This window comes from Besnoitia besnoiti, chromosome IV, assembly GCF_002563875.1.
Source record: "Besnoitia besnoiti strain Bb-Ger1 chromosome IV, whole genome shotgun sequence".
Taxonomy (NCBI): Eukaryota; Apicomplexa; class Conoidasida; order Eucoccidiorida; family Sarcocystidae; genus Besnoitia; species Besnoitia besnoiti.
The window spans coordinates 410,233-438,097 of NC_042359.1; the positions used below are offsets into that span (position 1 = coordinate 410,233).

A 27,865-nucleotide genomic window follows, 5' to 3' on the forward strand; every position below is an offset into this window, starting at 1 on the left:
ACAAAGAGGAGAAATCGAGGTTTCGAGGTTTCCGTAGGGTCTTTTCGAAAATGAAGACAAAATGACACTGCTCGGGCTGTTTCAAACGTGTCTCCTCTTCTTCTCTGTGGCATTTCTTATCGTGCCGTTTCTCCTGTCTCTGCTCCTTCCGTCGCTCATTCGCCGCTTCCCTCTTTCCAAAGCGGGGAAGCGCAAGCTGCTCTGGCTCATGCATGCGGCTGCAGACTCTGGAGCAGCAAACGGGTCTGGCGACGTCGAAGAAGCTCCTGGGTTGTCACAGGAAGGCGCCCCCGCCCCGATTGCCCGCGGTTTTGTTAGTGGCGTCTCCTCAGAGGGAATACACTCCTCTGCTGCGGACGACCTGCAGGCGGGCTCCAAAGATGCGGACGACGATGAATGGTTCCTTACGGTCACCTCCGTTAGGTGCGCAGGCTTCCTGCGCTTTGCAGATGTCTCCCTGCTGCTGGAGCGGAGAAGCACCGATGGTGGCGAGTATAGGAGACTGACAGAGGCGCCTTCTCGCGGGGCATGCACTGGCTATGGAGAATCGTATATTGCTCCTACGACACGCAGTCAGAGCTTTCCACGGCCTCAAAGGAGCCCGGCGCGGGAGCTAGCCACGAACGATGGCGGCACATGTGTGTCTGCGGATCCAAAGTCCGCCACGGCTGACTGTTCTTTGTTTCTTCCTAGCGCCCGGATCGATATCGACGATGTGAAACTCCGTCTTCGATACATTCCCGACGCTCATCCGTGGTCGGCCGCTCGTCTGAGGAAGAACCGCCTCGTCTCACCGGGCTGGAAAAGCCACGTTGTTCGTTCTGTGAACGATCGATGCCGTCGAGCTATCGAGTTGCTTTGTCCCCAGGTTGGTTCACCTCTTCTTGCTTCTCTTCCCGCGTGGATTCATGGTCACATCGACCACGTGCGAACTCTTCTCTGTCAACCGAGGGCTGACGAGGCGCAAAGCCCCGTCAGTGACCCTCGCATGCAGTTGCCCTCCTGTCCGGCCGCTGGCGCGTCAGGGGGCGACCCCGCGCGGAAGAACGCAGACTGCCGCTGGACTCTTCGTTTGTCGCTTGAATGCAGCAGCATCGGTCTCCACGTGGCTGTCGGGCGGGATGGCGAGGCCCCGAGCGAGTGCGCGACTCGCAGCGCCTCGATGCCGCACGTGCGCGCTGCATCGAGAGACGACGTGGAGACGCAGCGGAGCCGAGAGGAAGCCAAGCACAGTGGAGGCCGCGTCCGAACGGCGGATCCGCGGACCGCGGCGGCGAGCACCAGGGTGCCGTCCGGCGACGGCCGGGAGGGCGTCACGTCCTCTCGGCGGGTGGAGCAAGGACGCGACTCCGCAGACTCGCGTTCTGTCTCCATCCCCGCGTCGTCGCCCGTCGCTGCATCTTCTTCGAATGCTCCCGGCTCGCCGTGCGAGACGCCTTCCAGCTACACGCAGGCGGAACCTGACGCGCACGCCAGCCGCGAGGAGACACTGACCCTCCCGTCGAGCCAGCCGCAGTCTCCAACGAGCGCCGCGGCCTACGAAAACTCTTTTCTGTGTTCGCAGCCAGTTCGATCTCGCGCGGACGGCGTGCATCTGCTTTTCTCTCCCAAGGGCGCAGGTCGCATGTCGGGGGGGGGCCCGCTCGGCGGCGGCGCGGCCGACAGTGACGAGGCGAGGACGGAGGGAAAGCAAAGAGCCAGACGAGGATCCGCGTTGGAAGCTGCCAGGCAAGGAAGCCGAGACGGCGGAAGGACGGGGCCCCGACGCGCTCCACGTTATGCCTCCCCCTTGTCGCAGAGTGTACGACGCCTGCAGTCTGCATCCGCTGCCGAGTCACCTCGTGCCGCGCCATCCCCGCTGTCCCCCCGAGTCCGTCGGCGTCCATCGCCGCCCGATGCGTCCGCCGTCCCCCCGGCTAGCCTCTTTCAGTCTGTTTTGGTTCTCTGTATCGTTCACGTGGTCGCTCGTTCGTGCGCCTTGCGCGTGTCTCGTTTCCAGCTCAGTATCCTCGTTTCTGCGTCCTACGACGAGTCGGAAGAGGAGCGAGAGCGCCGCAAACACGAGCGCGAGGAAGGCTTCCATCTGAGCGAGCGTCTGGCGTTTTCCTCTCCGTTTTGCGCGTCGTCGGCCTGCGCAAAGCGGGGAGCGCACCGAGACCCGCTGGTGACTCACGCGCGGTCTACCTCCCCCGCGACGGCTTCTCAGTTTGCGGAAGCGGAAGAAGCCTCCTCAGGAGGTTGCGCCGACGCCCGCCCTGTCTCCCCGTCTGACGCGTCACGTACCACAGGGGCTTGGCGGCGCCGCGCTGAGCGCCGCCGGGTCCCGTGTCGAGCTCTGTCGCCAGCCTCCCTCGCGCTGCCTCCTGCCTCGTCGTGTGGGGTCCCGAGCGACTTGGCTTCCGCCCAGCCGCACGCCTCGATTTCCGCGTGCTTTGTCCTCGCTGTGGAAGACCTGGTGGTGCTGCCCGGAGGAGAGTTTGCCGCCGTCTTTGTCGACTTGGCGGTGAAGAAGCGAGCGGCAGCCCACGTGCTCCATCCGTCCACTGACTTTCCGCGACTGCTGCCTAGCGACGTGGCGAGCTGCGTCAACCCTCTCCCCCGCTTCCTCGCCACGGCCTTCCCCTGTCTGCGTGCGGAGGCAGAGAAAGGGTGCGCGAGCCTGCGAGCAGGAGGCCGCAGACCTGGGCACGACGACCACCCGCCGGCGCCGCTCCAGGCGCATGGAGCCGCAGACGAGCTAGCAGACACCGTGCAGCAGGCCTCCGCGTCGCCCGGCCTCGGGTGTCTGGGGTCTTTCCTTTCGTTCTACACGCATCACTACGGAGCGTCCGCCTCGACGCTTCTGGCTGGGCTGTCTTCTGCGTCTACTGGCACGAAGAGCAGCGAGCGCGCTGCGTCGTTTCAGAGGCTTCTCTCTCCCGCCTCGCTGGGCAGCCCTGACCCCGCCGAAGGCCGAGGCTTCTCTCTGCTCCAGTCTTCGTGGATGTCGGATGGGTCTGCCCCCCCTCTGCTTTCCGCCCGTCTCCCCTGAAGGCCCCATCCGCTTTTCCGCTCTGTCCCCGGTCTCCCGTCTCCTCGTCCCTCCTGTGCCGCGAGTTGGCCGCCGCGGTCGCTTCCGCCGCAACTGTTTTCCCTCCGCTGTTCGTCACCACCGCAATTGACATCGGCGTGTGCTTCGACACAGCCATCTCCAGTCGAGGCAATTCGGCGGTCTTCTCGCGCGCGTTCGCCTCCTCTCCTTCTCGCAGTGCGGCGCGAGACGCCCGCGTCGCACCTCAGCTGCTGCAGCGGGAAGACATCGCGGCGACTCTCCGACGGCGGAGCCGCAAGAAGCCGTGGTCGGTGTGTTCTGTGCGTGGCGTGCGCGTCGCGTTCTCTTCGGATCTCCTGCTGAACGCCCACCTGAACCAAGTCGGGCGTCTCTTTCACCTTTACTGGGCATGCGTCGCCTCGTACCAGCTCCGCGCTCTGGACGGCCGTCAGGCGCCGCAGGCTGCCGTGGCTGGTGCCGCAGCGGGGGCAGGGCATGCGGCGCAGCTGCCGGGTGCCGCCCGCAGTCGACGCGGAGGATGCTCCCTCGAACAGCTGGAAGAAGGCGCGGGCGAGCTCCGAGGGGAGAGAGCCGAGGAGTTGGCCGCGGCGGAGGGCGACGAGGAGGCTGAGACAGACCCAGACGAAGAAGAAGTCGACTTGGAGACGCGCGAGCTGCCCGTGACCGTCTCGGTGTCGCGCGCGGTCGTTCAGGTGTTCGAGCGGTCTGCGGCCTGCGCACTCCTGCTGGAGGCGTCGCAGGTTTCCGTGCAGCTCGGCGTGGAGAAGGCGCATGTGCTGATCTGCCCGCGGGTCCTGTTGCAGCAGCACGGGGAGGAAGAGGAGCGGCTGGCGGTGTGGGGCAGAAACGCCGACGGGTATCTCCCGGCGCTAGAGCGGAGCGGCCCTCGGGCTTTCTGGGGCGGTCTGCAGAGCTCAGTGCAGTCCCTTGGAGGCCTCGCCGCGTGGAGAGGCAGCGGAGGCGGCTTGAGCGCGCGCAGCGCGGCGCGCCGACGCAGCTCAGGGTCGCCGTTCTCACGCGCGGCGGCTCTGCGCCGCCAACCAGCGAGCGGAGGCCGAGACCGCCCCCGCGCGGAAGACGCGAGCGAGGACGAGGCGCTCGAAGAGGAGGAAGCGGGGACCGTCGCGGGGCCAGACGACGGCGGGCTGGAAGGCCCCCCGTGGCGTGCGCCGCGACTCCTCGTGCGCAGGCGCGTCCGGTACGCCGCGACGGCCCTCTACGCGCGGCTGTGCCTCGCCTCTGTGGAGGCCCCGCGTGTGCCGCTGCCCGCGCCTCCGCCCCCGGGACTGGGGGAAGCCCAGCGCGACGCCGGCGCGCCCGAGCAGCAGACGGACGCGCCGGCGTCGCGCTGGGCTTCGCCCGCCGCTCCCCGCCACCCACCCCAGGCGCTCGGCGGGACGTCCTCGAGCGACTGCCGCCTGCCCCCGCCGCCGACGCCGTCCTGCGGCGGGGGGTCGCGCGTCGAGCTGCTGCACGCCGCAGTGCTCCGCGGCCGAAGCGCGGCGGTGCGCGTGATTGGGGAGCTCGCCGGGCTGCGGATGGAAGGCAGCACGCAGCAGAAGCCCAGCTGGCGGCAGAACGTGCGCCTGACAGCTGCCGCCGGCTGGCTCCTGTGGGTCGAGAAGGGCCTCTTGTACTGGCTGATGCTTCTCCTCCACCTCAAGACCACCTGGGTGCTGCAGAAGAAGAATGCGAAGCTCCGACTGGCGCCGCCCACCGACTGCAGGGCTCCCCCGGGCGCCGCGTTGCGGGCGAAGAAACGGAGCACGGGCACGAGCCCCAGCGCGGTCACGCCGCAGCCGACTGCCGAGCGCGTGGTCGCGGTGAAGGAGCACGGACGGCGCGATCCCCCGGAGAGCGAAGGACAGGCGGCGGCGCCCGGTAGCCTGCTCTCCCCGCGTCGCAGCGAGCGACACGAGGCGAGCGAGGCAAGGCAGACTCTGGGTCACGGAGAAGAAGCCTCGGCGCCGCGAGATGCGAAACCCTCGAGGCCAGGCGTGGAAGCGAGGAGCCCGAAGAGCCCCGCAGCAGAGGGCGGCGCTGAAGAGGCGGAGCCAGAGAGCGGGGGGGACAGGCTGAAGGCCGACTTTCATCAAGAGGAAGAACACAGCGCGAAAGCGTCGGCGCTTCGAAAGCCTTTCCTGCACGAAGTCGCTCCTTTCGCGAATCCGGTGCAGAGCGACGCATCCCTGTCGACCCTCCTCGACGCTGAGGAAGACCTGCCCGCCTTCGAGGTCCGGTGCAGACAGTCGTTCCACGCGCGGTTCTTCAACGTGTGCATCTTCTCTCCAGTCACACCTCTGCCTTCTTCTCCGCCGTCCTCTGAGTCCGCCGCGTCGACTCCTCGCGCTGCCTCGTCGTCCGAGGCCGCTCCGGCCTCCTCCGCGGTCTCCGCGCGTTGCGGGGAGCCCGCGCCCGGGACTCGCGAAGAGTCGCCGCAGGAGGACGCGGGGGGGGGACGCACAGACGCGGCGGGCGGCAACCACACGGCTGGGAGAGACCGGCGAGGAGGAGACGCAGAGCCGCTAGAGCCCCGCGCAGGCGTCCTGCGTCTAGTGAGCAACGTGCTCGTCGTCCACGCCTCAGATGTGGCAGCAGCCACCGTCATCGCCGCCCTGCCTCTGCGCGCCGTCCCCGCGGTGCTCGCTCCCCAGCTCCCGCAGGAAACGGCGGAGAAGAAACACAACGGCAACCCAGACAGCCGCGAAACCCCGACCGCTGCCGCGGGGGCTGCCGCCGAGCCGCGGGCCGGCACGGAAGCCCCGCGGGCCTCCGCCGCGCGCAGGGAGGAGGGCGGCGGAGCCGTTGATGGGCGCGAGGCGCGCGTGACGCGCTTTGAGCCCTTTGTGTGTCAGGGGCGACTGCTTGGCTCAGGCGACGTCCCCTTGAAGGCGGGGGGTCGCATGTTTCCGCCGAGACAGGCGCAAAGGAGGCCGAGGGAAGGGCCTGCAGCCCCGGAGGCCAGCGACGCCTCGCCTGCTTCGGGCGCAGAGCGGGAGTGGCGCTCGGTCGTCGACTGCGCCGCTCTGCTCATCTCTCTCCCGCAAGCGCCTCGCGGCGTCTCTGTCCAGCTGAGCTCGGTTCGCGGGCGCCTCTGTGAGGAGCTGCTGCTGCCGCTGCAGAGTCTCCTCGGCGCGGCGCAATTCGACATGATGACTCACCGCCTCGCTAAGCTGAAGACGGTGAGCCCAGGCACCAAGCGTTGGCGCTGCCGTCCCTGCCTCAAGGTCATTCCCGATCGCGGGCGCCTGCAGAGCGGGAGCAGGGCGCTTGAAGGCCTCGAAGAGAGAGGCACTGGACTGCGCCGGAGAGCCTTTGAACCACGCGGGCTAAGGCGCTTTGTGCCGAGGATGAGTGAAAAGCGTGGCTGCGAGGAAGGCTGAGGAAAAGCCTCTTCTGGCGTCTTTCGCTCGCCGGGGGTCCGCCGGCTGCGTGTCTCTCACAGGCACCTGCGGGCTTGTTTTGTGTGTGGCGAGCCCGATGGCCTCATTTCTGACGGTGTTCTGTCTTCTGGGAATGTCCTTCTTTGTGGCTTCAGCTTTTCGTCTTCTCTTGATCTGTCTCATCAACGCGCAGGCGGCTTCTGCGGGTCTTCTGGCTCTTAGCCGCGTCTGATATACTTGCATGTGCGCACGCTTGCGGGATTGGCTTCCACGCTGCGTGGGCGTGTCGCGTGCGATTTGTTTTCAGGATGTGCCGACTGCCGCAGGCGCGGAGCCGCTGGTGTCGGTCCGCGTCTGCGACATCGACGTCCTTCTCGCGTCACGGCTGGCGCTGTCCGCCGAGCGCGTTCTGATCAACATCCAGCCGTCTCGAATGCCCTCTGCGTCGGCTCTCTCGCGCTCTTCGTCTATCACTGCCTCGCCGTGCGTCTCGGCTTCCTCCTCCGCCTATGCCGCCCCTGCCGCCCTCTCCCCGTCCTGCGCGCAGACCTCGCATGCGGGCGACCTGTTTCCTCAGTCCGTGCCCTCTCCCGGTTCGTCGTGTTTGTCTCCTCTCGCCGCTGCCGCCCCCCCCGCATCCTCCGCCCTCGCGTGGACGTGGCTGTGAGCGCGCCTCTCATCCGCTTCGTCTCGGTTGCCTCTGCAGCCGCGCCGTCTCCGGCGGGGCCTTCGCCTCGCCCCACATGCGCAGGCGCTGCGGAGAGAGGAGCCGCCTCGACGAAGAACGCGCTGCGCAGCTTCGCCGGCGGCTCCGCTGGACCCGGGCGCGAGAAAAAGTCTGTTCACCCGCATGTCGAGGCGCCAGCAGCGCCCGACGTCCGCGGCGCGCTCAAGTCGAAAAACGGGTCTTCGCGCCTGAAGAGCGGCTTTTCGCCCTGCGTCACATACGAGGTTCTGCCTCTGCCTCCTCTCCTCAAGTGCGCGACGGTCCGCGTGTCTGTGCAGCTGCGGAGGCCGCCAAAAGGCCTCAGCCTGCAGCCGCACCACGCTCCGGCGCCCCGCGGCGCGAGCCGGCGACCGCGCCCCGAGAGCGGCCTGCCGCCCTCGAACCCTGAACTCGCCCCCAGTCAGCCTCCAGCCTCGGATTGCCGCCGCGCGACGCCTGCGTCTCCGCGTTCTGCGATTCCGCCAGCCGCCGTGGAGCCTTCAGATGTTGGCGGGGATGCCGCGGGGCGGACACGCGACGCTCCAGTCTCCGGTGAGGCGCCCGAGTCCTCTCCGCAGCCTTCCTCAGAGCTTGCTACGTTGGTGGGTCGTCTTTCCTCACCGTCTTCCGCTGTGTGTCCTCTGCATGCTTCGGCTGGCTGCGCAGCGTCAGCCCCTCGGCGGGGGAGTGCTAGAGAGGACGCCGGCTCCCGCGGTGCGTCGGCGGTCGCCTGGCAGCAGCAGCGTGTGTGTGTGTGGATCATCGGCTGCGAAATCTGTCTGCCTCCGCCGGGGCTTCCGAGTGCCCGCGTGTCTTCTGGGGCGTGTGTGGGGGGTCCGGACGCCGAGGATCGCTCTCTTTTCTCGCACCTGCTTGAAGCGGTCGCCAGCCCCGCGCTAGGCATTCTGCGCACGATGCATGCGGCGTGGCTCCTCAACAGCCGATTCTCGCAGGCGCAGCACGGCCACCTTGCGCTCGCGGCTCTCGCGGCGTCTGCCTCGCGTGGAGCCGGCGCGCCGTCGTTCTTCCCCGTTCTTTTTCACCCCTCGGGTCTCTCGTCCTTCTCTGCGTCTCCGGCGCGGTCGGCACGATCGGCGCTCTCGTCTGCGCCCTGCGGCGAGCAGCCGCCAGCTGACGCGGGCGCCGAGGCCTGCTGCCCCCCAGAGGCGGGATGCGCGTCTGCATCCACGGCAGAGGCGTCCTGGCTGTTTTCGGGTCCTTCCTGCACCCTCTGCGCAGACTCCATGGCTTCGTTCGCCTCGCCGCGGGGGGAGTCCCCCGCAGCCGCGGCCGCGGCGGGCAGCCTCGAGGCGGCCGTTGCGGCTCTGTTTGAGGGTGCTCGCGCGCGGGCGCTTCCCGAGGGGCAGCGCCGGTCTCCGTCGTCGCCGCCCACTGCAGTCGAGCTCGTGTTTCGCGACTTCCAGGTCACCGTCCTCGCGCCCTCTTCTCTCGGGGTGCACTTCTCCGCTCGGCGTCCTTCCGCCGGCTCCGCCTCCTCGCCCATGTGCGCATTCGAGGACTTGCACGCAGAGCGCGCGCTCGCCGCAGAGAGAGAGAGGCGCTGGGCTCTCCCCGCAGCGGAGCGCGGGGTCGTCACTGGCGCCGATCTTTTTCTCCTCCTTCCGCCGCTGGTCATTCTGCCTGCGATGCAGGCAGCAATCCGGCAGCTGCGTGTCTCCGAGGCCGCTGAGGAGGCGAAGGCCCTGAACGCCACGGTCGCGTCCTCCAGGTCTGCTACTGTGTGCGTGGGGCGGTCGCCTCCGCTTCCTCCTGCATCGCCTCCGGGTTCTTCTTGCTTTCTTGCTTACTCGCCGCAGCAGAGCGTCTGGCCGCGGGTGTGTCCGCCGCTGCTGCTGTTTGGCGTCTCCTCTGCGTCCGTCGGCTTCCTCGACGAACACACGCCGGGCTGCGCGTATCTCCTTCGCACGGCAGCCGCGGCCGCTGTCGCTCCCGCCTCGCCTGCGTCCTTAGGCGGCTCCGCCGCGCCTCAGTCGGCCGACCTCCACGGGGCTTCGCTCGGGTCCGGGGGCTGCCCTCGGGCTGCAGCAGCCGCAGCGGCGAGAGGGAGAAGCGACCTCTCGAGGGGGCAGAAGAAGGAGCCGGGCGGCTCGCTCTCTCCCTGTCTCTTTTCGTTGCCGTGTGCTCGTGAGGCGCGTGGGGAGGCGGCGGAAGAGTTGCACGCGCGCGGCGGGACCGCGCGGCCTGTGTCCTGCTCCACAGCTGGCAGCTGCGACGCAGACTTCGCGTCTTCTCTCCAGAGTCAAGCCTGGAGGTTGGGAGGAGCTGAGGCGCCGCCGGACTCAGGTGCGCCGTCATTCGCGCGCCCGTCCCTCGTGACTCAGGTGGACATAGACGATCTTCGTCTTCTTTTATTCTCTCCTTCGCCGACGACGTTCAGCCCACCCTCGCCGTCCCCCACAGCTTTCTGGACGCAGCCTCAGGGCGAAGCGAGGTATGCGAAGGCGAGCGAGTCGAGACCCCGCCCCGCGCGTGAGCCAGGCGGGTCGCGAGCCGAGAGGAACGCAGGTGGCGCCCCGCGCGACACAGCGGCGGCCGAGTCCTCTGTTTGTGAGCAGGTCGCTGCTGCGAGGAAGGACGGCGAGGCTGAGCCGCACATGGGCGTGACTGCTTCGCCGGCGTGGATGTTTCAGGCTTCGCGGCTTCACTGCGCGTTTGCAAAGCAGCAGGGGCTCCGTCGACTGGGTGCTCGCGGCTCATACCGAGGCCCTACCTTGGGTCGGGGAGACAACGCGCCTCCTCACTCCGGGCAGTGTCTCTCCTCTGGCGTCATCCCGTCCTCTTCCTCCACGGTATGTTTGCCCTCCACGGGCTCTGCTGTGGCGCAAATCGCGTCAGTCGGCTGCGACTCCAGATTGGCGTCGACCGTGCCCGCGACAGGGCACAGCGACACGGAGGCGCTGGAGATTCTTGCGCTCGCCGTCGACTGCGAGGGTGGGCTGCAAGCTCGGTGCTGCGCGAGTCTCCTCGAGACTGGAGCCGCGACCGTGGCGTCGCTCCGCATTCTCCAGAGCCTCTGGGGCGCCTCGGCCTCCGCAGAGGCCCGCAGGCTGCTCGGGGTCGCTCAGCGAGAAGCGGCCGCCTACCGCGACAGAGAGCTGGAGGCGCGTCGCCACGCGCGGATTGTCGCGGCGACCGAACTCGCCGTTGCGTCCGCGCCTCTGCTTCCTGCCGCGGCGCTCTATGCGCCCGCACCTCCTGCTTCGCTGTCGCGTTCGGCACTTCCGTGCGAAGTTCTCTTCGGTGCGGCGTGGGCGCGGGCGGCGCGTGAGGAGGGGGAGCGCGCGCGAGCGAAGGCAACGGCGCTGCAGGCCTCGCAGGCGGCCGCTGCAGCGCGGCGCCTCACGCAGACGGTGCTGCTGGACGTCTCTCTGGCGGCGGGGGCGGAGATTCGCTGCGAGCTGCACCGAGTCCCCGTGCTGCGCGTCTCTCTGCCGCAGGCTGCGGCGAGCGCGCGGATGCAGCTCGTATGGCCACCAGGGCTTCGAGGCGCCAAGCAAGAGTCAACGGAGGAGGAAGCAGCGACACCTCCCCGGCGAGGCGTTGGGGGAGGCGCGGTGGCAGACGCGGCGCTGGAGAAAGACGCCGGGAGCAGGCGCGCGGAGAAGCGGCTGCGCGCCGCAGGGAGGCTGCAGAGGAGGGCAGCGCTCGCGGGCAGCGCCCGCGAGCAGCTGCTCTCGGCGACGCTGGAAACACGCTTCAGCCTCCGCGAAGGGCTGCAGGTCACAACTATGATGACGACTGCAGGCGAGACGCCGACGCCAGCGCTGCCGCAGAGGCTCGCCGCGACCGCAGGCGACGAGGCAGCGATGCATGCGCCGGGGCCTCTTTCTTCCAGCGCGTCTGCGGGGGGGGCGTCTCGTGCGATGCCGCTGCTCGTTCACCTCGCCCAACTCGACGCGTCTCTCGCGGCGCAGCTCTGTGCACCCGATGCAGCCCCGCGCCTCGCTGTGGCCTCCGACGGTGCGGCGGCGCCTTCGGGACCGCCCTCGCTCCTCTCGCAGCCCGAGAAAGGGCTTCCTTACGCGTGGGCTGACGTTTTCGCGGGAGGAGCAGGCGGGAGGGAGCGCCTCGGAGGCCGCGAAGCGTCGCCGTCTCGACCGGGCGAGGGCTTGTCTGCCTCGCCGTCCTCTCGCGCGCTGCCGCTTCCGCGCCGGCGACACCTTCGCCTGTCGCTGCAGGCGCAGGTGAAGGGCGTGCGCGCTTCCGAGCCCGAAGAGACAGTTGGAGCCGCGACCTCGCGGCGGGCCGCCGTCCACGGCTGGGCTCCCTCGCCGAAGGAGGAGAAACAGGCAAGGGCGGCGGCGGGCACGGAGACCGTACAGGAGACACGAGGCTCTCTGCGGGATTCAGGCACCGACTTAGAGGCGCAGAGGCACGCGGAGGCGTCGCGGAGGGCTGCCCAGCCCGCTGTCGCCGCCTCTTCTTTTCGCCTCACTGTGAACTGCCTACCCGAGCACGTGGCTCTGCTGCTTCAACTGGTAGGGACGCGCGCCGCGCAGCAGCAGCTCGTGCGCCAGCTGCAGCGATTTCAGGCACAAGTCGCGCGCGAGGCGTCGCCCGCCAAGGATGAGTTCTCGGCTTTGGATGCGCTCTCGCGATGTCTCCAAGAGAACCTGACGGCAGAGATCTTCCTGCATCTGGCTGCCTCCGACCTCCACGGAAAATTCGATCTCGCGCGTGGATGTCTCGCCGCTGTCGAGTATCGCGACACGATTCGAATCGGCTTTATCTCTTCACCGTCGTCCTGTCGCGCGTTCTGCTCCCCTCGGGGCGGCGTTTCAGAAGAGGAGGCGCGAGCTTCGCGTGCGTCGCTATCCTCGTCGACGTCGCGTGGAGCAGGCGGCGCTTTCTCAGAAGACAGCGACGCACCGGCGAGCACAGCCTCGACGAAGAAGTGGACAGACGCCGAGAGACGGGCTCGCGCAGAAGCGCCCCTCTGCTCAGCGCGGGGAAGGAACGGCTTTCTCTCTCAGCGGGACGCGAGCAGCGCCCGGGAGCTTCGGGAAAGCGAGACCGGAGACCGGCGAGAGGTGCCTCACGCGTGGGAGATCCTAGACGAAGAGGGCAACGCGCGCGCGCGACGGCGGACGTTTCGAAAGCTGAAATGCGGCGACGCGAGTGAGCTGAAGGGCGCGAGGAGGCTGAAAGGGCGAAGCAAGCATCTGTACGCCGGCGACAGGCGAGGCTCGGGGCGGTCGGCGTCGTCGTACGACGAGGAGTCGACACCCCCAGGCGGGGAAGCCTGGCGGCGGAGAATACAGCGCCGCGAGGTGACAGAGCGGCCCCAGCCGCGCGACCGCAGCGGGAACGCCTCCACGCGGCGCCCATGGTTTCAGGGCCTCCGCCGGTGGGCTGAGGAGGAAGAAGAGGACGCCGCATGGAGCAGCGGCAGCGGGTGTAGCAGCAGCGGCGAGCGCAGCGAAGCATGCCGAGGGCGCGGAGCCAGAAGTCCTTCACAGGACTGTCTCGCGGGAGGAAGTGCGTCGACAGAAGACAGCGAGTGCGACAACAGACGAGGCCGCAACGAGGGGGGGGAGCACACGCACACGAGCTTGAGGCGGCGGTCAGCGGAGAGGACTGAGGAGGACGACGACGTCGCAACGAGCTCCTCATTCACGAGTGACGCCGCGAGCGCAGCAGGTGCACTCGATCCCGTTGCGGACGGAAGAGACGGTTCAGAAGGCCAAAAGCAGAGAGAGGAGGGGGGCGGCAGAGAATGTTCCGCGGGTCGCGCCCAGTCGCGGGCTCGCTCTGCCGTCGGTCCCGGCCCTATGCGTCGCCATCGCGGGCGCGAGGCCTCGTGGCTGGTCACGCCGCTCTCTCCTTTTTCGAGTGAAGAGGCGCCCGCAGCGTTCAACAGCCGGCGATGCGTGCTGGTCGTCCGCCAGGCCTTCTTCGGCTTCGAGTGTCCTGCGGCTCCGGCCTCACCGCCTCTCTGCCTTCCCCCGCGTTCGCGCTACACATCCGCGTCCGTCGGCGGGCGCCGAGAAGCCCGCACCGCAGCCGTCGCTGCCTCGTCCTGCGCGGCTGTCTCGGCGTCGTCCTCGTTGTTTGGCGCGTTCCCTCCAGCCCCAGGCGCCGGCGACGGCCTCCTCCCCCCCCACGCGCACCCGCACCTCCCCGCCGAGTCATGTCGCTCGCTAGCTCCCCATCAGCCGCCCGCCTGTGCTGCGGCGGCTGTCGACCGCCGCGGCACTCCCGGCGCCCTGAGCGCAAGCGACCTCTCCTCGCCAGCCATATGTGCGTCGCCGGCGCGCGAGGCCTGTCCCCCAGGGAGCGACTTCGCGCCTCCGTTCCCGAGAAGTCCCGCCGCCGCGCGCTTCGCCCTTGACTCCACCAGCTGGCCTTCGACCGGCTGCGCAGCACTCCCCGACAGGGCGCCGCCTCCGGCGGGGCTGCCCTCTTCGCCCTTCGCGGAGGCCCCGGGGGGGGGGGTGAGTGGCGGCGGGCGGAAGGCGCGGCGGGCGGCGCGCGAGGCCCGCCGCCCGCCTTACTGCCTCGGCGTCTCGCGCTGGAGTCTCCGGGGGCCGGGGGGCGAGCCCGTGAGAGGCTGGCGCGGCGACGGAGAGGGCAGATTTCTGTGGGATGACGAGCGAGCCGGCGGCGCCGAGGGCGCGGCCGAAGCGGAGCCTCACTGGTGCGGAGGCAGCCGGCGCGCGGCAGCCATCGGGCGCATCTCGCCGGCAGCGCTCGCGCTTCTCTGCGGCGTCCGCCTGCCGCCGCCAGTTCCGCAGCCGCAGGCGCTCGTGCTGCCCTGCCTGCGACTCCCGGGGGTGCGCTTCGAGGTCCTTCAAGAAGAAGAAGCGGAAGCGCGCGACGCGGCGCGGGAGACAGCGCGGCGGAAAAAACGGCGGGACGCGCACTCAAGAAGCAGCAGACACACGAGGGAGGACAGGGGCAGCAGCGCGTGCAGAGATGAAGACGAGGGAGAGGAGAGCAAAGGCCCGCGGCGCGGGAGAGGGCGAGACGCAGGGGAGGAGACGCGGCGGGGGTGGGCGGCTCCCAGCAGGACGCGCTCAAAGGCTTCATCAGGTGCGGTATCGCGTGCGGCGCGTCCGCAACTCAATCTCTTTTGCGTGGTGAGCGCTCCCTCGGTGCTCATCTCGCCCTCCACACTCGTCTGCATTCGCCACCTCGTTCTCCTCACCGACGCCTGCCGCGCACTCCTCCTCCCCTTCTGCGAGCAAGTGAAAGATCTGACCAGCCAGGCGCGACTCGCGTCCTTGAAGCAGGCGGCCGTGGATGGCGGCGGGGGGGCAGGCGCCGCTGGAAGCCTCGCTTCCTGCGGACGGCGAGGCGAGAAGGCGGTGCCGCGCAAGCGCTTCACTGGCAGGATCATTCCCTGTCTCTCTCGCTCGAAACCAGCCGACAGAGGAGCTGCGAAGGGCGCACCTCCCGCGCTCTTTGTCCTCGACGTGACGCTCCTTTGTCTCCGTCCGCAGGCGAATGTCCACTGCATCGCGGCCGCCCGTGGGGCGTCGCCGTCGCCGCTGTCTCTCCTTCCCCTCGCCAGAACGGCAGGTGCAGTTTCCTCCCCGTCTCTGCCGCGTCCGCGGACGGCCGAAGCCGCGGCGGGCGGCTCGCAGGCGTCTTTCTCGTCGAGTGCCTTCGCCTCACCGCCGCCGTCGTGCTTCTCGTCCTCCTCGCCGGCCTTCGCCTTTCCGCACATCTCGCTGGAGCGACTTCCCTTCGCGTCCGGTTTCCCCTTCGTCGTGGATGACGATCTGCTCCACCTGCCGCCAGACGTCTTCTTGCGGGCTGCAGGCAGCTCATTCCTCTCTGCGTCCGCGTGGCTGTTTGCGTCTCAGGCGGGGCGTGCAGACTATGCGGGCGCGTCGTCAGCGGAGGACGGGGAACGCGACGACGCCCGAGGAAGCTGCCTCGCGCTTCCCGCGCCTCCGCCGCTGCTGCTGCCTGGTCAGCTGCGCCAGGAAGCTGTGCACGCCGACGTGGCGCCGCTTCTGCTGCCCTACAAGAAAGTCCTTGCGGCCTCGTGGCTCGCGCATGCCTCGCCGATAAGCCGGATCCCACGCAGGAGCGGCGGCTGCCTGCACGCAGGCCCCGGCATGGAGGGAGGAGACGAGACCTGCGGAGGAAACAGAGCAGCCGCAGAAGAAACAAGGGGGGGGACGAAGCTGCGGAGGAGGCAGTTGACGGCACGGCGGTGGAAGGAGAGGGAGAGGGGGGAGGCCAAGTGCGAGACCCAGGACGAGAAGGCAGCGAAAGAGCCTCGGCTCAACGGGGCGCGGGTCTCCTGCCTCGCGGGGCGGAGACGCGGCGCTCGTTGGGGGCCTCCCCCCTCGAGGAGACCTTGCCGCTGCCGGCGGCAGGGAAAGACAAGAAGGAATATGCGTTCGCTGTTTCTCCCAGCCAGGGTGCTTCCAGGCGCGAGACGCGAGAGGGGAGTTGGGGTCTGTTGACGGAGCCGCTGCTGCCGACGCCCTCGCCGTTGTTCATGCCTTTCGATGCTCCCTTCCCTGGAGCCGCGATAGCGGCTGGCGCCGGCGCATGCGAAGCCGCTTTCTACAGCCATTCTGGTGGGGCTTCAGATGTCCAAGCTCGGGATGCGCGGCGAAAAACCGACGTCTTCGGGCGGCCGCTGGAGGCTTCGAGCTGCTCTCCTTGCCCAGCTCGGTCCCCCGCGGCGAAGGGAGCCCTCGCTCTGTCGTCCTGTCTCGCTTCTGAGGACGTGAAGGCCGCCGGCCGTCTCGCCGTCCCTCCGCGCTCCTCGCCTTCCGCCTCCGCGGCGCTCTCCTTCCTCCGCCAGCCTCTGCCGCGCCACAGCTGGCTGTTCGCCGCGCCCGTCGAGGCCCCGGCGGCGGGGGCTGTCTCCCTCGCCCGCATGATGTGGGCCGCGGGGGGGCGGCGGGGGGGCGCCGCAGAAGACAGCGCAGGCGGCGCCGGCCCGGGGCGCAGACCTGGTTTCTTCCCCCTCAGCGAAGACGAGGCGCGGGAGGCGCTCGCAGAAGAAGTGGCGCTCGACGACCTGCGCCGCGGCCTCCGAGGACGAACCGCGGCTCAGCTCGTTCTCTCAACTGTGCGCGTCGCCGCGCAGTGCCGCATCGAGGTAAACCTGTTTGCGTAGCGCCGTCAGCTGAGCGGCGCGCGCCGCACTTGGATGGACATCCACGAAACGCTTCCTTTTGTCTGCCGCACGGCCGCCTCTGGGGGGAACGTGGGGGAGTGGGTAGCCACGTCACCGCGCACCTCGCGAGTTTTCCTCTGGGTCCTCGTGTCCGCGTGTGTCTGTGCTGTCTTCACCCCCCGGCCGCTGCCTGTCGCGCTTCCTTCTCGTTCGCTTTGAACGTCCGCCTCTCGCCTGGGGGTGTCTCGTCGTCTGTGCGGGGTCTGCGTGCTCTATTTGCTTGTCCCTGTGGCGCAGCTCCGCACCGTCGTAGCGCTTCGTCTCTCTTCGTCGTGATCCTGGTCACGTGAGGCGACATCTGTGCAGCATGCGCGGCCCTGCAGTCTGTGTTGTGTCGCTACGTGCCTTCGCTCTCTCAGGTTGGCGGACCCCCAGAGACATCGCTGTCGGCGGGGGCGTCTCCTTCCTCCTCGCGAATCTCAGTCGATTTCCTGGGCCGCGTCTCTCCGCTGTGCGGCTCCGTCGCTTCGCTCGGGGCTCCCGGCGGTCTGCTGTGGCACATCGACGGGACGAAAACCCCGCGGGACAGGCGCAGGAAGCCCCGCGCGGACGCCGACCGGGCGGGCCCCCTGGCGAGCCTCCCGCAGCGAGACCTGTCAAGCAGCCTCTCCTGCGCAGGGAGGCGCCGAGAGGCGCAGACGCAGTGGCTGGCGCGCGAAGACGAGGTGGGGCCTGCGCGGAGGCGTTTTGACGCGCGAGAGGAGGCCGCGACGACGCGCGGGAGTCTACCCGTGCACGCAGCTCAGCGAGGCGAGGATGGAGGTGACGAGCGCGCGGCGGTGTCCCCCGCGGAGGCGAGCCGGCTGTGCGATGAGGAAGATGGCTTCCTCGAGGAGAACGGCGCGCGTCTCCGCGTAGGGGAAGCTTCATCCCGTGCTTCGCCGACATTTTTGGATGACGCGCGCTCGCCCGATCTTTCGCTTGTTCACCTGGACGAGACTCCAGTCCTCGCGGCGTCGTCTTCGCCTTGCTTCTTCTCTCCCGCGAGTTTGCAAGACGGCGGAGCCGAGAGGGGGCCGTCCTGCCCCCCGAGGAGGCGAGACGCGAGCGCGAGGAACGCCTGGAGCGGAGGCAGACGCTGCTGTCCTTGTCGGCGGGCAGGGAGGAACTGGGCGCGAGTGCGCTGCGAGCGGGCGGCCTGAATCGCTTTGTGGCGGATTGGCATCGGCGGAAGAATGCGCGTCGCCCCGTCTTCTCCGCGTCGTCGCTTCCGGGCGTCGCGGCGCGTCGAAGCTCGGCTCGTCTCTTTTCGCGGGCGAGTGGCGAGGTCGAGCGAGTCAGACGGCGAAGGGGGCGGCGGCACGACGTGCGACAGCACTCGTCTCCGACCTTTGAGAAAGTGCAACTCCACGCCTCGCAGATCCTCGAGAAGTACCGAGCCGGCGGCCTCAGACGCACGCGCAGCGCAGTTCTGACGCAGGGGAAGCCGAGTATCTTGTTCAGCAGCAGCAGCTACGCGGGCGCGGGCGCGTACGCGCGGGGCTGCGAGGGACAGAGCTACGACGCCCTGCACACGGCAGAGGACGCGACGGAGGACGAGCAATCTGCAGACGAAGACGGAGGCTGGACGAAGCGCTCAGTTCTCTCGACGTGGGCGCGAGACCCGCGCGGCGGCGGGACCTTGGGTGAGCGGAGAAGGCGAAGCGGGGGTGAGGCGGCGGACTGCGGAGACCTCGGGTCGGGGGCGGCGCTCGTGGAGCGACTCGCTCGCAGGCAGGGCGAGTGGAGGAGCTGTCGAGTCGAAGGCGGAGGAGGAGACGCGAGGGCCCACAGGCCAGCGGCCCGGGAAGACGAATCCGACGACCGCGGCAGCGGAGGAGAGACAAGCGACGTGCAGTCCGAGGCCTCCAGCTATGAGAATCAGGACATGATCGCCACCGGGGAGGAAGACGACGCGTTTGCAGTAAAGCGACCCGCCGCGCGAGAGACCTGGCGGCGGCGGAAAGCGCGTGCAGGACGGAAGGAGCGACGGCGTTTGTTCTCGGCGCGCAGTCGCTCCGTCTCTCTGCCGTCAAAGTATCTGCGGAAGGCCCTCATGGCGCGCCGCGAGCCCTCTGAGCCGCGTGGCTGTGAGACGCCTCTCTCGCACTTCTTCCCCTCCTGGTCGCCCCCCAGCGCCCAGTCGCCGTCCTCTGCGCCGCCGGCCTTCCTCTCGCCGCCCTCGCTCTTCCTGCCTTTCCTGCTGTCGCCCAACGCGTCCCCCAACAGGCCCCCTGCTGGGGCAGGTACCCGGCGCGGCGGCTCGCCGCCGGGCTCGGCGAATCGGGGCGTGGCCTCGGCCTTCGGCTCGCTGCTCTCCACGCCCGCCGCGGCGGCGCGGCTGTCGACTCGCGGAGAGCCGAAGGCCTCGCGAGAAGAGGAGAGCGAGGGCGCTGCCGGCGAGGCGCAGGGGCTGGGCTCTTCGAAGCGCGGCCGCTGGCGCGCGTCGTCTGAGCAGGTGGTCGCTTTCTCTAGCGACGCCGGGGAGGGGGAGCAAGACGAAGACGACGAGATGGAGTCCCCGGAGCGAGACAGCGGATTGTCCTCTTCGCCTTCTCTCTGCTCGCCCTCTTCTTGTCGCAGAGGCCCCCGCGGCAGGCAGGCCTCTGCGCTTCAGTCTGCGCCAGGGAGGGCGGCGCCGCGGCCGCGCTGCACTTACGACGCAGTTTTGAAGCCGGTTCTGTGGCTGTCGGATGTGTCGCTGATGCTGGAGACGGGGTTGCCGATCCGGAAGTCCTCGGGGCGTGTGTTTGCGCACACCTGTCTCCTGGTGTCGAGCTCGGAGGTTTGCGTTTTGCTGCAGCACCTCGCGCACTCGTTTCTGGTTCTGAGCAAGGCGTCTCGGCCGGCGTGTGGTCCGCGCCAGAGCGCGCTCGCCGCCCTCAAGAAGAAGCAGCCGCTGTCGCACGTCGCGATGAAGGCGCCGAGCGTCTCCGCGAAGCCCGGCGACGGCGGGCTCTCCGGGGCTCCGCTGCAGCCGGCGCTCTCCGCTCCAGGGGTGGAGAAGAGGCCAGAGAAGCGCCAACTGCTGCTGACGTCCAGTTCCTCCATCAAAGTCTCACGCGGCGCCTCCGCGGCTGCCGCCGCAGCCTCGGCAGCAGCTGCCGCCATCAAGCGGGGGGCCACGGGCGGCCTCTCGTCGGTCGTTTCTGTCTCGGGGTTGCGCGGCAAAAGAGAGTCTGCCCGCGGCGCTGCGGCGAAGGAGCGCGGCGGCAACGCTGGAGCAGTGGCCGTGGTTGATGCAGCGGCGCCGCCGCGTGCGGCAGGCCGCGCCGGGTGCGCAGCGGGCGGCGAGAGCGCAGAGACGCGCGCAGGCAGGCCTGGACGAAAAAGGGGTCGAGGGCAGGAGCCCAGACAAGGCGCCAAGAAGGTGCGACAGCGGGGCGCAGCCAGCGCAGGAGACGGAGGAGGGTCTTCGAGCGAAGAGGATGAGGAGGGAGAAGAAGACGAAGGCCTCGTCTCCAGATGCAGCAGCGCCGCAGAGGACGGAACGACGAGAGAGGACGAAGAGGAGAGCATGCCGGGGGCGGGGCTGAGGCCAGACCGGGACGGCAAAGCGGCCTCGTTCACAGGCCTCGCGCGCCCGTGTTCCCCGCCCCCGCCGCCGTTTTCTGCAGCTCGCGGCGGCCTTCCGCGAGCCAGCTGCGGGGGGAGTGGATACGGCGAAGGCGACCGCGGCGGTGCGGCAGTCCTTGCGCCGCGCGAGAAGCCGCAGGCGCTTCAGGCCCTAGCTGCGCCTCCGCAGCCTCGGCGCGCCGCGCTCGTCCTGCGGCCTGCGGCTATCCGGCGGCAGCTGATGTCCTACCTGCAGGCTGAAGAAGAGGAAGAAAAAGCCCGAGCGAACGGCATGGCGCACGCTGGCACAGTCCAGCGCGAGGGTCTCTCGCGGGAAGGAGCGACGAATGTGCCGTCTTCACTGCGGAAGCAGCCTGAAGCGGGAGCAGAAACGCGCTGCGGAGGGGCGCCTCTCGAGAGTGCGGCCTTCACCAGGCGCGCGCGGTGCTTCAGCGCCGACGGCAGAGGCCGTAGAGGCAGGGAGGGCGTCGCGGCGGCGGCTGCGCGGGCCGTCGCGGCGGCGGAGGAGGCGCGCGAAAGACGAGGTGAGCCCAGGCGCGCAGAGGAGGAAACAGACTTCCACGCGGAAGAGGATCAGCCAGGCGAGCAGAGCGGGGGAGAAGGAGGCCCGCGCGCAAGCAGGACTGGGCACGTCGGAAGGGGACGGAGAGGAGGGGAAGAATGGGGAGAAGAAGGAGGATGCAGTGGGCTCGGAGAGAGCGAAAAAAGCCAAGACGAGCTCTCGACGCACACAGCCAGCACTTCTGCTGGCGAAGGGGACGAAGAGAAAACGTTCTTCCTCGCTGAGCTCCTTATCAACGAAGTCTGCTGGTCGCTGCTAGCTGGCCCCAGGTCCCTCCCCTTCTGCTGCTTCTCCTGTCGCCGCGTCTCCGCCACCAGCACCATTCAGGCCTTCACAGAACACCGCACCAACCTCGAGGTCTGTGGCTCAAGAGAGAAACAGACAACCTGAACCCGCACCGTACACGTGATGACTACTCAGCCTCGATCTGCGTGTGCAGCTGTGTTTGCGTTCACATGTACGTATGCATACATGTATGTATATGTATATATATTTATGAATATGTCTAGCCGCTAGGGTGCATGCCCCCGAGGTGTTTCGCATAGGCAAAGTATGCGCGCAGGAACACGCGGTCAACAAAATGTGTGTGCTTATCTGCACAGTTTTATGAGAGTATATGTCAACGTCTGTGTGCGGCTGCACGTAGTCGGGGCGGAACGGGTCACGGCATGTGCTGCTGCGTCGGAGGAGGAAACTCACCCCATCGGAGTAGGCCTGCCGAGGGAGGAGAGAGGCGAGTCTGTTTTCTTCTGCTTCTCGGTTGGTGTGTTTTGATCGGTTTTTTTCGCTGCCTGCCTGCATCTGGTGAACGCTTCTCTGGCGCCGAGTCTGTCTCTGCGTTGCCCTCCTTGTTCAGGTCGACGTCGCGGAATGGAGCATCCTTCAGCTGCTTCCGCGCGAGGCGCCAGCCCTGGCGTGGTCGGGCCTTGCGCTGCATCTCCCGTTGCCGCCGCCCGCGTCTTCGCCGCTCCGTCGGTCGGCGGTCCGGGCTTCTCGGGTGGTCTCGGGGCCTCTTGACCCGTCTGAGGCCCCCGGGGGGGCGTCTCGAGCGCGTCGTCTCTCTTCGTCGTCGGCGGGTTCAGACGGGTCGCGGTCTTCGGGTGTGTCGGGTTGCGCCTCGCACGCCGCCTCGTCGTCCTCGCAGTCGTTCGCTTCCTTGCTGGCGTTGAGCGGGCAAGCCCGGTCGGCGGTCTCGTCTAAGGGCGTCGAGAATCGCCTCGTCGGCGCCTTGGGTGCCACGTCCTGCGGGCTGCTCAGCCTGTCTCCGCCGCTCGGCGTCAAGCTGCCGCCTTCGCGGCCCGAGTCCGCCGCCCCAGACGCGCAGAACGCGTCGCCTTCGTCCTCGCTCCCCACGCCGGCGGCGCCTCTCTCCAAGCTCGGGTTGCTAGCTTCTTCGTCGTCTGGGCCTTCCGCTTCTCCTCCCTGCGCGTGTGTCGAGCGCGCCGAGAAGGCCGCAGCGCCGGCGGAGGCGTATGCAGACGACCGACCGTCGCCGCCGCTGTCCCTTCCCGGGGGCGACGCCCGCCAGGGGCCCCCGAGCGTCTCTTCGCCGGATCCCTCTTCCTGGGGAAAAGACGATGACGAGGCGCGCAGCGTCGTCTCCGCTGAGGGCAGCCAGCGCGTGGCGAGCGCCGGCCGCCCTCCTGCGATCGCGGCGCAGCACATGGTCCGACAGAAGGAGAAAGTGAGGTCGCTGCTGAGTCGCCTGAGCAGGCGGCACACCGGTGATGCCCTCGGCAGGGAGGCCGCAGAGTCCGCCGCGCTGCGAAAAGCCGCCACGCGGCCGGCAGCAGCGCCCCTCGCGGACGTGACGGCCTTCCCCGACCCGAGCCCTTCGCCGCCGCCAAGCGGCGCGCTGCCGCCTCGAGAGGGGAAGAGTCTGTTTTCCCCGGCGCTCGTGTGCGAAGGCTTGCTGAGCTTTGGCGACCTGAGGAAGAAGAGGGATCGACGCGCGGCCGAGCCCAGCGCGGCAGAGCCCGCGCCAACCTACCCGCCGGACGACCTCCACCTCAGCCGAGCGAGCAGCGCAGAAAGCTCCGCCTCGACAGATCTCGCAGAGGGGGAAATCGTCCTGGAGAGCCCCGCGCTGGACACGCAGCGCGGCGGAGAGCTCATCGAGGCGTCTCGGGAGAGCGCGCGGTGTGGCGGAGAGACGCAGGCAGACGCGGACGAGTTCGGGTTCGAGCGGGCTTGTCCAAGGCGATGTGAGAAATCGGTCGTCTCTGCGGAGCCGATGGCGTGCGACCTCTTGGCCTCTCTCCTCTCTTCGCCGTCCTCTCGGCTCAGCAACCGCGCCAGAGCGGCATGCGCCCCTGTCGCTTCCCAAGCACCGACGTCGTCCTCCTCTTCCTCGCCGCGCAGCTCGTCCTGCCCGCCCGCGTCATCCTCGTCGTCCCCCGGCGCTGCGGCGCTGTCGCCTCCACTCTCCGCGCCCGCTCTGTTTGAGCACCGCGGCGGCCGCGGCGCGTCGCCGCCGATCGCGTGCGCGCCGTCGCCTGGCTCGCTGACGGCCGCGGAGGGCGAGCGACTCGAAGAAGCGGCGAAGGGCGAAAGTGGCGGCGTGTGGCTGGAAGGCCGGTCGGCTTCGCGCCGCAGCACCGCAGTCGGCGGGCCCCCGGTTCATTCGCTCTCGTCGCAGTTCCGCAGAAACTTTGTCGAGGCTGCGGCGCAGTGGTGCAGGCGCCAGGTCGACGCGCGGCTGAAGAAGCGCGGTGGCAGGGACTTGGACAGACAAAGCACTCTGGAGAGCGGCGCGAAGATCAGACAAGACGCGCTGCTCGGCGCGTCGCCCGAGGCTCTCGACGTGGCGTCGCTTGAGGAGGCCCTCAAGGGGGAAGGTGAGCACGCGGACCTCAAAGCGAGACTCCGCAGAAAGCTGCGCCTGTCAGGCAGGGCAGCAGAAGGCGGCGAGGCGGAACGCCGCGTCGAGAGAGAAAACGAGCGGCTGCAGCCCCTCAGTGGCTGCTGCAACCGACCCGGAAGCGAAGCGGGCCAAGGCGTCGAGGGCGACCGCGCGCGAGAGGGCGACAGGGCACCGCAGAGCGCGAGAGAGAAGTCTGCGAACCAGACCGATGGCGAAGCGCCCCAGAGCAGAGTGAAGGAGATGGTCTTGTGGGAGGAATCGACCGAAGAGGGCGAGGAGGGAGAGCGGAGAGCCAGCCGCCGGAGCGTCGCGGGGGAGGAAGCGAGATTCGAGGCAGAGAGCGCGCTCGCAGGAAAAGCGAAAGGGAGCGAGTGGAGGACACAAGAGGAGGAAAGCAGTGCGGAGGAGGAAAGCGGCGACGAGGACTGTGACGCCCTCGAGGCGCCGTTCTCTGCAGCCGAACTCCTCATGCTCCTCTTCCCGCCAGGCACGCTCGCCTCGCCCGTGTTCACTCCTCTCCTCGACGTCCTTCAGGTAGGTCTTCTGCACAGAGGCAGAGCCCCGCGCCCCGATGGGAGAAACCGTCAAGGATGTGGCGAAGGAAACGAAAAACCGGGGGATCAATCGCCTGAAAAGAATCGGTGTGGCGTGCGAGAGAGAAGAGGCAGACGCATCCAGAGGAAACCGACGCGCGGTGACAACGAGGAAAGGGCAGACGCGCGGAAACAGGGGCAGGCGATCGCGAGAGAGATCCTCGCCAGAAGCCCAGAAGGGGAGGCAAAGGGCGGAAAAAAGGCCGTGAGCGCGGCGGAGCAGGAAACTGCGCCGCCTATGGAGAATACGTGGGAAGCTGCAGCGAGTTGTTTTCCTTGTATATGGTTCATCTGCGAGTTTGCATCTCACAGGAGGCTCGGAACAAAAGAGCTCGCGCGAGCTTAGCGAGTCGCCCACGTCTCGGCTTCGTCTGGCTCATGATCCCCGCTTTTCTGCGTGTGCGGTTTGTGTGTGCGTGCGGCAGCCGAGCGCAGCGGTGAACGATGAGCAGGATCTCTTTTTGGATCTCTCGGCGTACCGAAATGCATTCTTCTTGCAAAGCGCGAGCAGCGCGACGCCCTCGCAGAACGAAGTCTCCCCCGTGTCCTGCTCCCCGCTCTCCTCGGCGCGAACCGAGCGCCCCCCCGGCTGGCGACCGGGCGCTCCCTCTCTGGGTCGCGGTGCAGGCCTCGGAGCCGCGGAAGCGAGCAGGCGAGAGGCGGAGCGAGAGGGGCGCCGCCGCAGACGAACGGCGCTCGTCGAGGGGGGAAGCGAAGGCCTGGAAGACGACGGGGGATTCGGCGCGCGCAGAGAGCGAGCAGGGCGGAGACTCCGACGCGAGATGGGGGCCGCGTGGCGCAGGGAAGCGCATGCACTGGCGTGGGAGCAAGAGGCAGACGTGGAGGGGCAGCAGAGAGGAAAGCTGCTGCAGCAGCTCCTCGGAGGCCCCGAGGGCGGCGAGCCGGCGCGTTCCAAGGTCTCTGCGCACGCCATCTCCATCCGCTGCAGCTTTCGATTCGTGGAACTCGAAGGCGCCGTCTGGCAAGTATGATAGAGAGAGACGCGCAAACACAGAGAGCCAGGGGCGAGGGAGCTGCAGAACTCCAGAGAAGACACTCCCGGGGCAATCAGCGAAGGTGCAAAAGGGAGCAGCGAGCAAAAGACTGAGGCACAGAAGGGCGAAGGATCTTGGCAGAGGATGGGCGAGCGGGGTCAAAGAAGGGGGACCGGAAGGGGCGAAACGTGCGTTGCAGAGGATCGTGTTCGAGCCGGAAGAGGAAGATAAAAGCAGGATAAAGAAAGGATTCAGGGGGTATTCAGTGTTGCAGCTCAGGTCGTCGTCTCTCCACGTACTCAGCCGCGCGGTGGCAACGTGCTATGTGATTTTTCAGGTGTTCGATTCTCTGATTGTGCACATCGATCCGCTGCGCGTCCGTTTGGCGTCCGCCCTCGTCGAGCAGTTGTACGCCTTTTTCTTTCCGCCGTCCTCCTCCGCGTCGCTCGCTCTTCTGCCTCCAAGCGAAGACGCACTGCCGGGAGCCTCTGGGCTGCGGCAGAAAACGCATGCAGGCGGACTCGGCCCCAGGCCGCCGCACAGCCTTTACCTCTGCTCGCCCGCGTCGCCACAAGGCGTGAGGGTGCCGCCAGCCGCGCCGGGCGGGGAGGAGGACGAAGAGACACTTCGCGGTTCCAGGGCCTCCGCCGCGGCGCCTCCGCTTCCTCGCGGCGCAGCTCGCCCTCTCGCGCCGGAGTCAGACGGAGAGTCGGGCGCGGGGGAGGCTCGCGAGGGCGGCGACGGAGGGAAGCGCGGCGAGGAAGAAGGCAGGCGCTGCAGCGACGTCTCGGCGTGTGAATCCGTCGCAGGGCTGAGCAGCGCCGCATGCAGCGGAGGAGGCGCCTCGGGTATGGGACTGTCTGTGTGTGGGGCCTCTGGTGGACTAGGGGGCGCGGGCGCGGCGGGTTGCGTCCAGCAGAGTCTGGCGGTGGGGCCCAGCGAGCCAAGTAAAGTCAGCGTGCTTGTGAGTGTGCCTGTGAGTGCTCCTGCGCCGCAAGCCGGCGGCGCGTTGTCTTCGGCGCCTCCGCTCATCTTCATTCGCTACGTGCGCGTGTCGCCCGTCGTCGCGCTCGTCCGGTACCGGGGCACGGTGAATCTCAACGACGTGCTTCTCGAGCTTAAGCCCTTTGTGCAGAGAGACAAACTGAAAACCTGGAAGGCCATGATTGACAAATACATCTGGTTCGTCGGCAGACAGGTACGCACACGGACCGGCAGGGCGCCGACCGATCAAGCCAGTGCCTTCAAGGGTCTCGACTCTCCCTCCTCTCTCTCGACACCACCTCTGTGTGCAAGCATGTCTACAGCTGTATGTATGCATGTCTGTCCATATGCATGTATGTGTAAATGTATATATGTATATACGTTTGTATTGATGCATGTATGTATGCCTGCATGTGTCTGTGTATATATATATGTTCATATGTACATGTTTATGTACGTGTGGCGTGCGTTCGTGTGGGCGTGTAGATGTGTATTTTTGCATCTGATCTGCACATGCGCGAATATGCATTTTTTAGTGCGCGCATGGTCCTGTGTAAGTATCTGTATGCGTTATGTGTCGGCGTATGTAATTGCCTGTGAGAGGCCTCAGAGGCGCATGGTAGACGGTTTCCTGTTCGCTTCCTTGTTCTCTCAGGCGACAGGCCGCGTGATCAGTCACAAGTTGCGAGACTTGATTGTGCGGCGCAAGAGACCCGCGTTCGCTGACCGCAGTAAAGGCGGCGCCCGAGCGGCTGGCGGAGGCAGAGGAAGGCAGGTGGTGGCGGGAAGTCTGTTGGCGCTGCGCCCGCAGGGGAACGTGTCGGAAATGCGCAAGAAGCACATTCTCTTCGGCACCAAATTGTAGACGAGAAAAAATATGTAGAATGAATCCTGCGCGGCGAGACTGCTTTCAATTTCCACCCTCCCCCGTCAGTCGGCAACAGCAGCACGTTGGAGCTGGCGGTACCTGGTCGAAATCTCTTCTGGCTTTCCCAGTTTGCCGCTGGGGGCTGTATTCTCCGCCGAGGGCGGCACCCGAACACTAGCAATTAGGGCGTTTTGAATCGGCGACGGGAGGAAGCGCAGGGGGTGGGCAGTGTCAGCTGTCCCCAGGGTTCTTCACATGCCTCAAACTCGTGGCATACGCGCGCTAGCAGCAGCTGTCTGTTGTGTGCATGGCACGGTGATTTTTCTCTGTTCGCTCCACGTTTCGCGAAAGGCAACGGTAGGCTAAGCGTGAAGGCGAAAAATGCTGACAAAACTTGGACCGCCCGCGCGGGCGGGACACGAAACAGATGCTGCACGGAACTTCCTGAACTGTCAGGAAAAATTCGAACCACTGACAACACAAATGTGGACTGTTTGGGGAGCGTTTGTGTACTGTCCGGGGGTTGGATCCCGCCACGGTAGACCAGCAGATGGAATTTCGAATTTTGGAGCTGATACACACAGTGGCGAATGCATGCATTCTCAAAGGGCGTAGATACTTCCGCTTTGTCTCGCACACCAGCATGGGCCTACTTGCCCAAAGGCCGCAACATATGTTTACACAGAGCAGCGCGGGGGGGCGCCGGGGGTCTCGTGAGAAGTGTAGTTCGCGGTTTCACAAGTTTAGTGGAGTTGAGGGATGTGCACAGACCGCTCCTTCAGGGATTGGGTTGGGTTCACAAGCATGGAATAGATCCGTTGAAGGGGCATTGAAGGACAACAGTTTTCTGCTCCTATTGTCTCAATAGTGTAACACAATTCATCTTCAACTTCGTGTGTTGAAGGTCCTCATCTGCGACGTACCTACTGGTTGACTTTTACGAGCGCTGTGTTTAACGGCAGGGGAGCAATGTAAACCCGCGACTGTCCAACTGTCGCTCTCCGCAAGTTCCTCGACGTCTGTCGCCGCAACGGAACAGCCACGGAAAAAGCAGTTCACTGAACACTGAGACACCAGTGAGCAAACGAGCTTGCTCCTTCGTCATGTAGCGAGCGCTCAAACTACGGTGTGTTTGCCC

At 67.4% G+C, this 27,865-nt stretch overlaps 1 protein-coding gene across 1 annotated transcript; it reads left to right on the forward strand.

Annotated features, from left to right (window-relative positions):
• Window positions 1-61: 61 nt before the first annotated feature.
• On the forward strand, window positions 62-26,724 carry BESB_052040 (uncharacterized protein; the record flags this gene model as incomplete). The annotated part of the gene is made up of 11 exons (XM_029363639.1): window positions 62-2,994; window positions 3,249-6,234; window positions 6,743-7,028; window positions 7,142-15,356; window positions 15,533-16,229; window positions 16,667-17,161; window positions 17,296-20,781; window positions 21,281-23,821; window positions 24,306-24,866; window positions 25,213-26,073; window positions 26,515-26,724. 11 exons carry the CDS (start codon window positions 62-64, stop codon window positions 26,722-26,724), a joined length of 23,271 nt encoding a protein of 7,756 aa, XP_029219562.1.
• Between the last annotated feature and the right edge of the window lie 1,141 nt (window positions 26,725-27,865).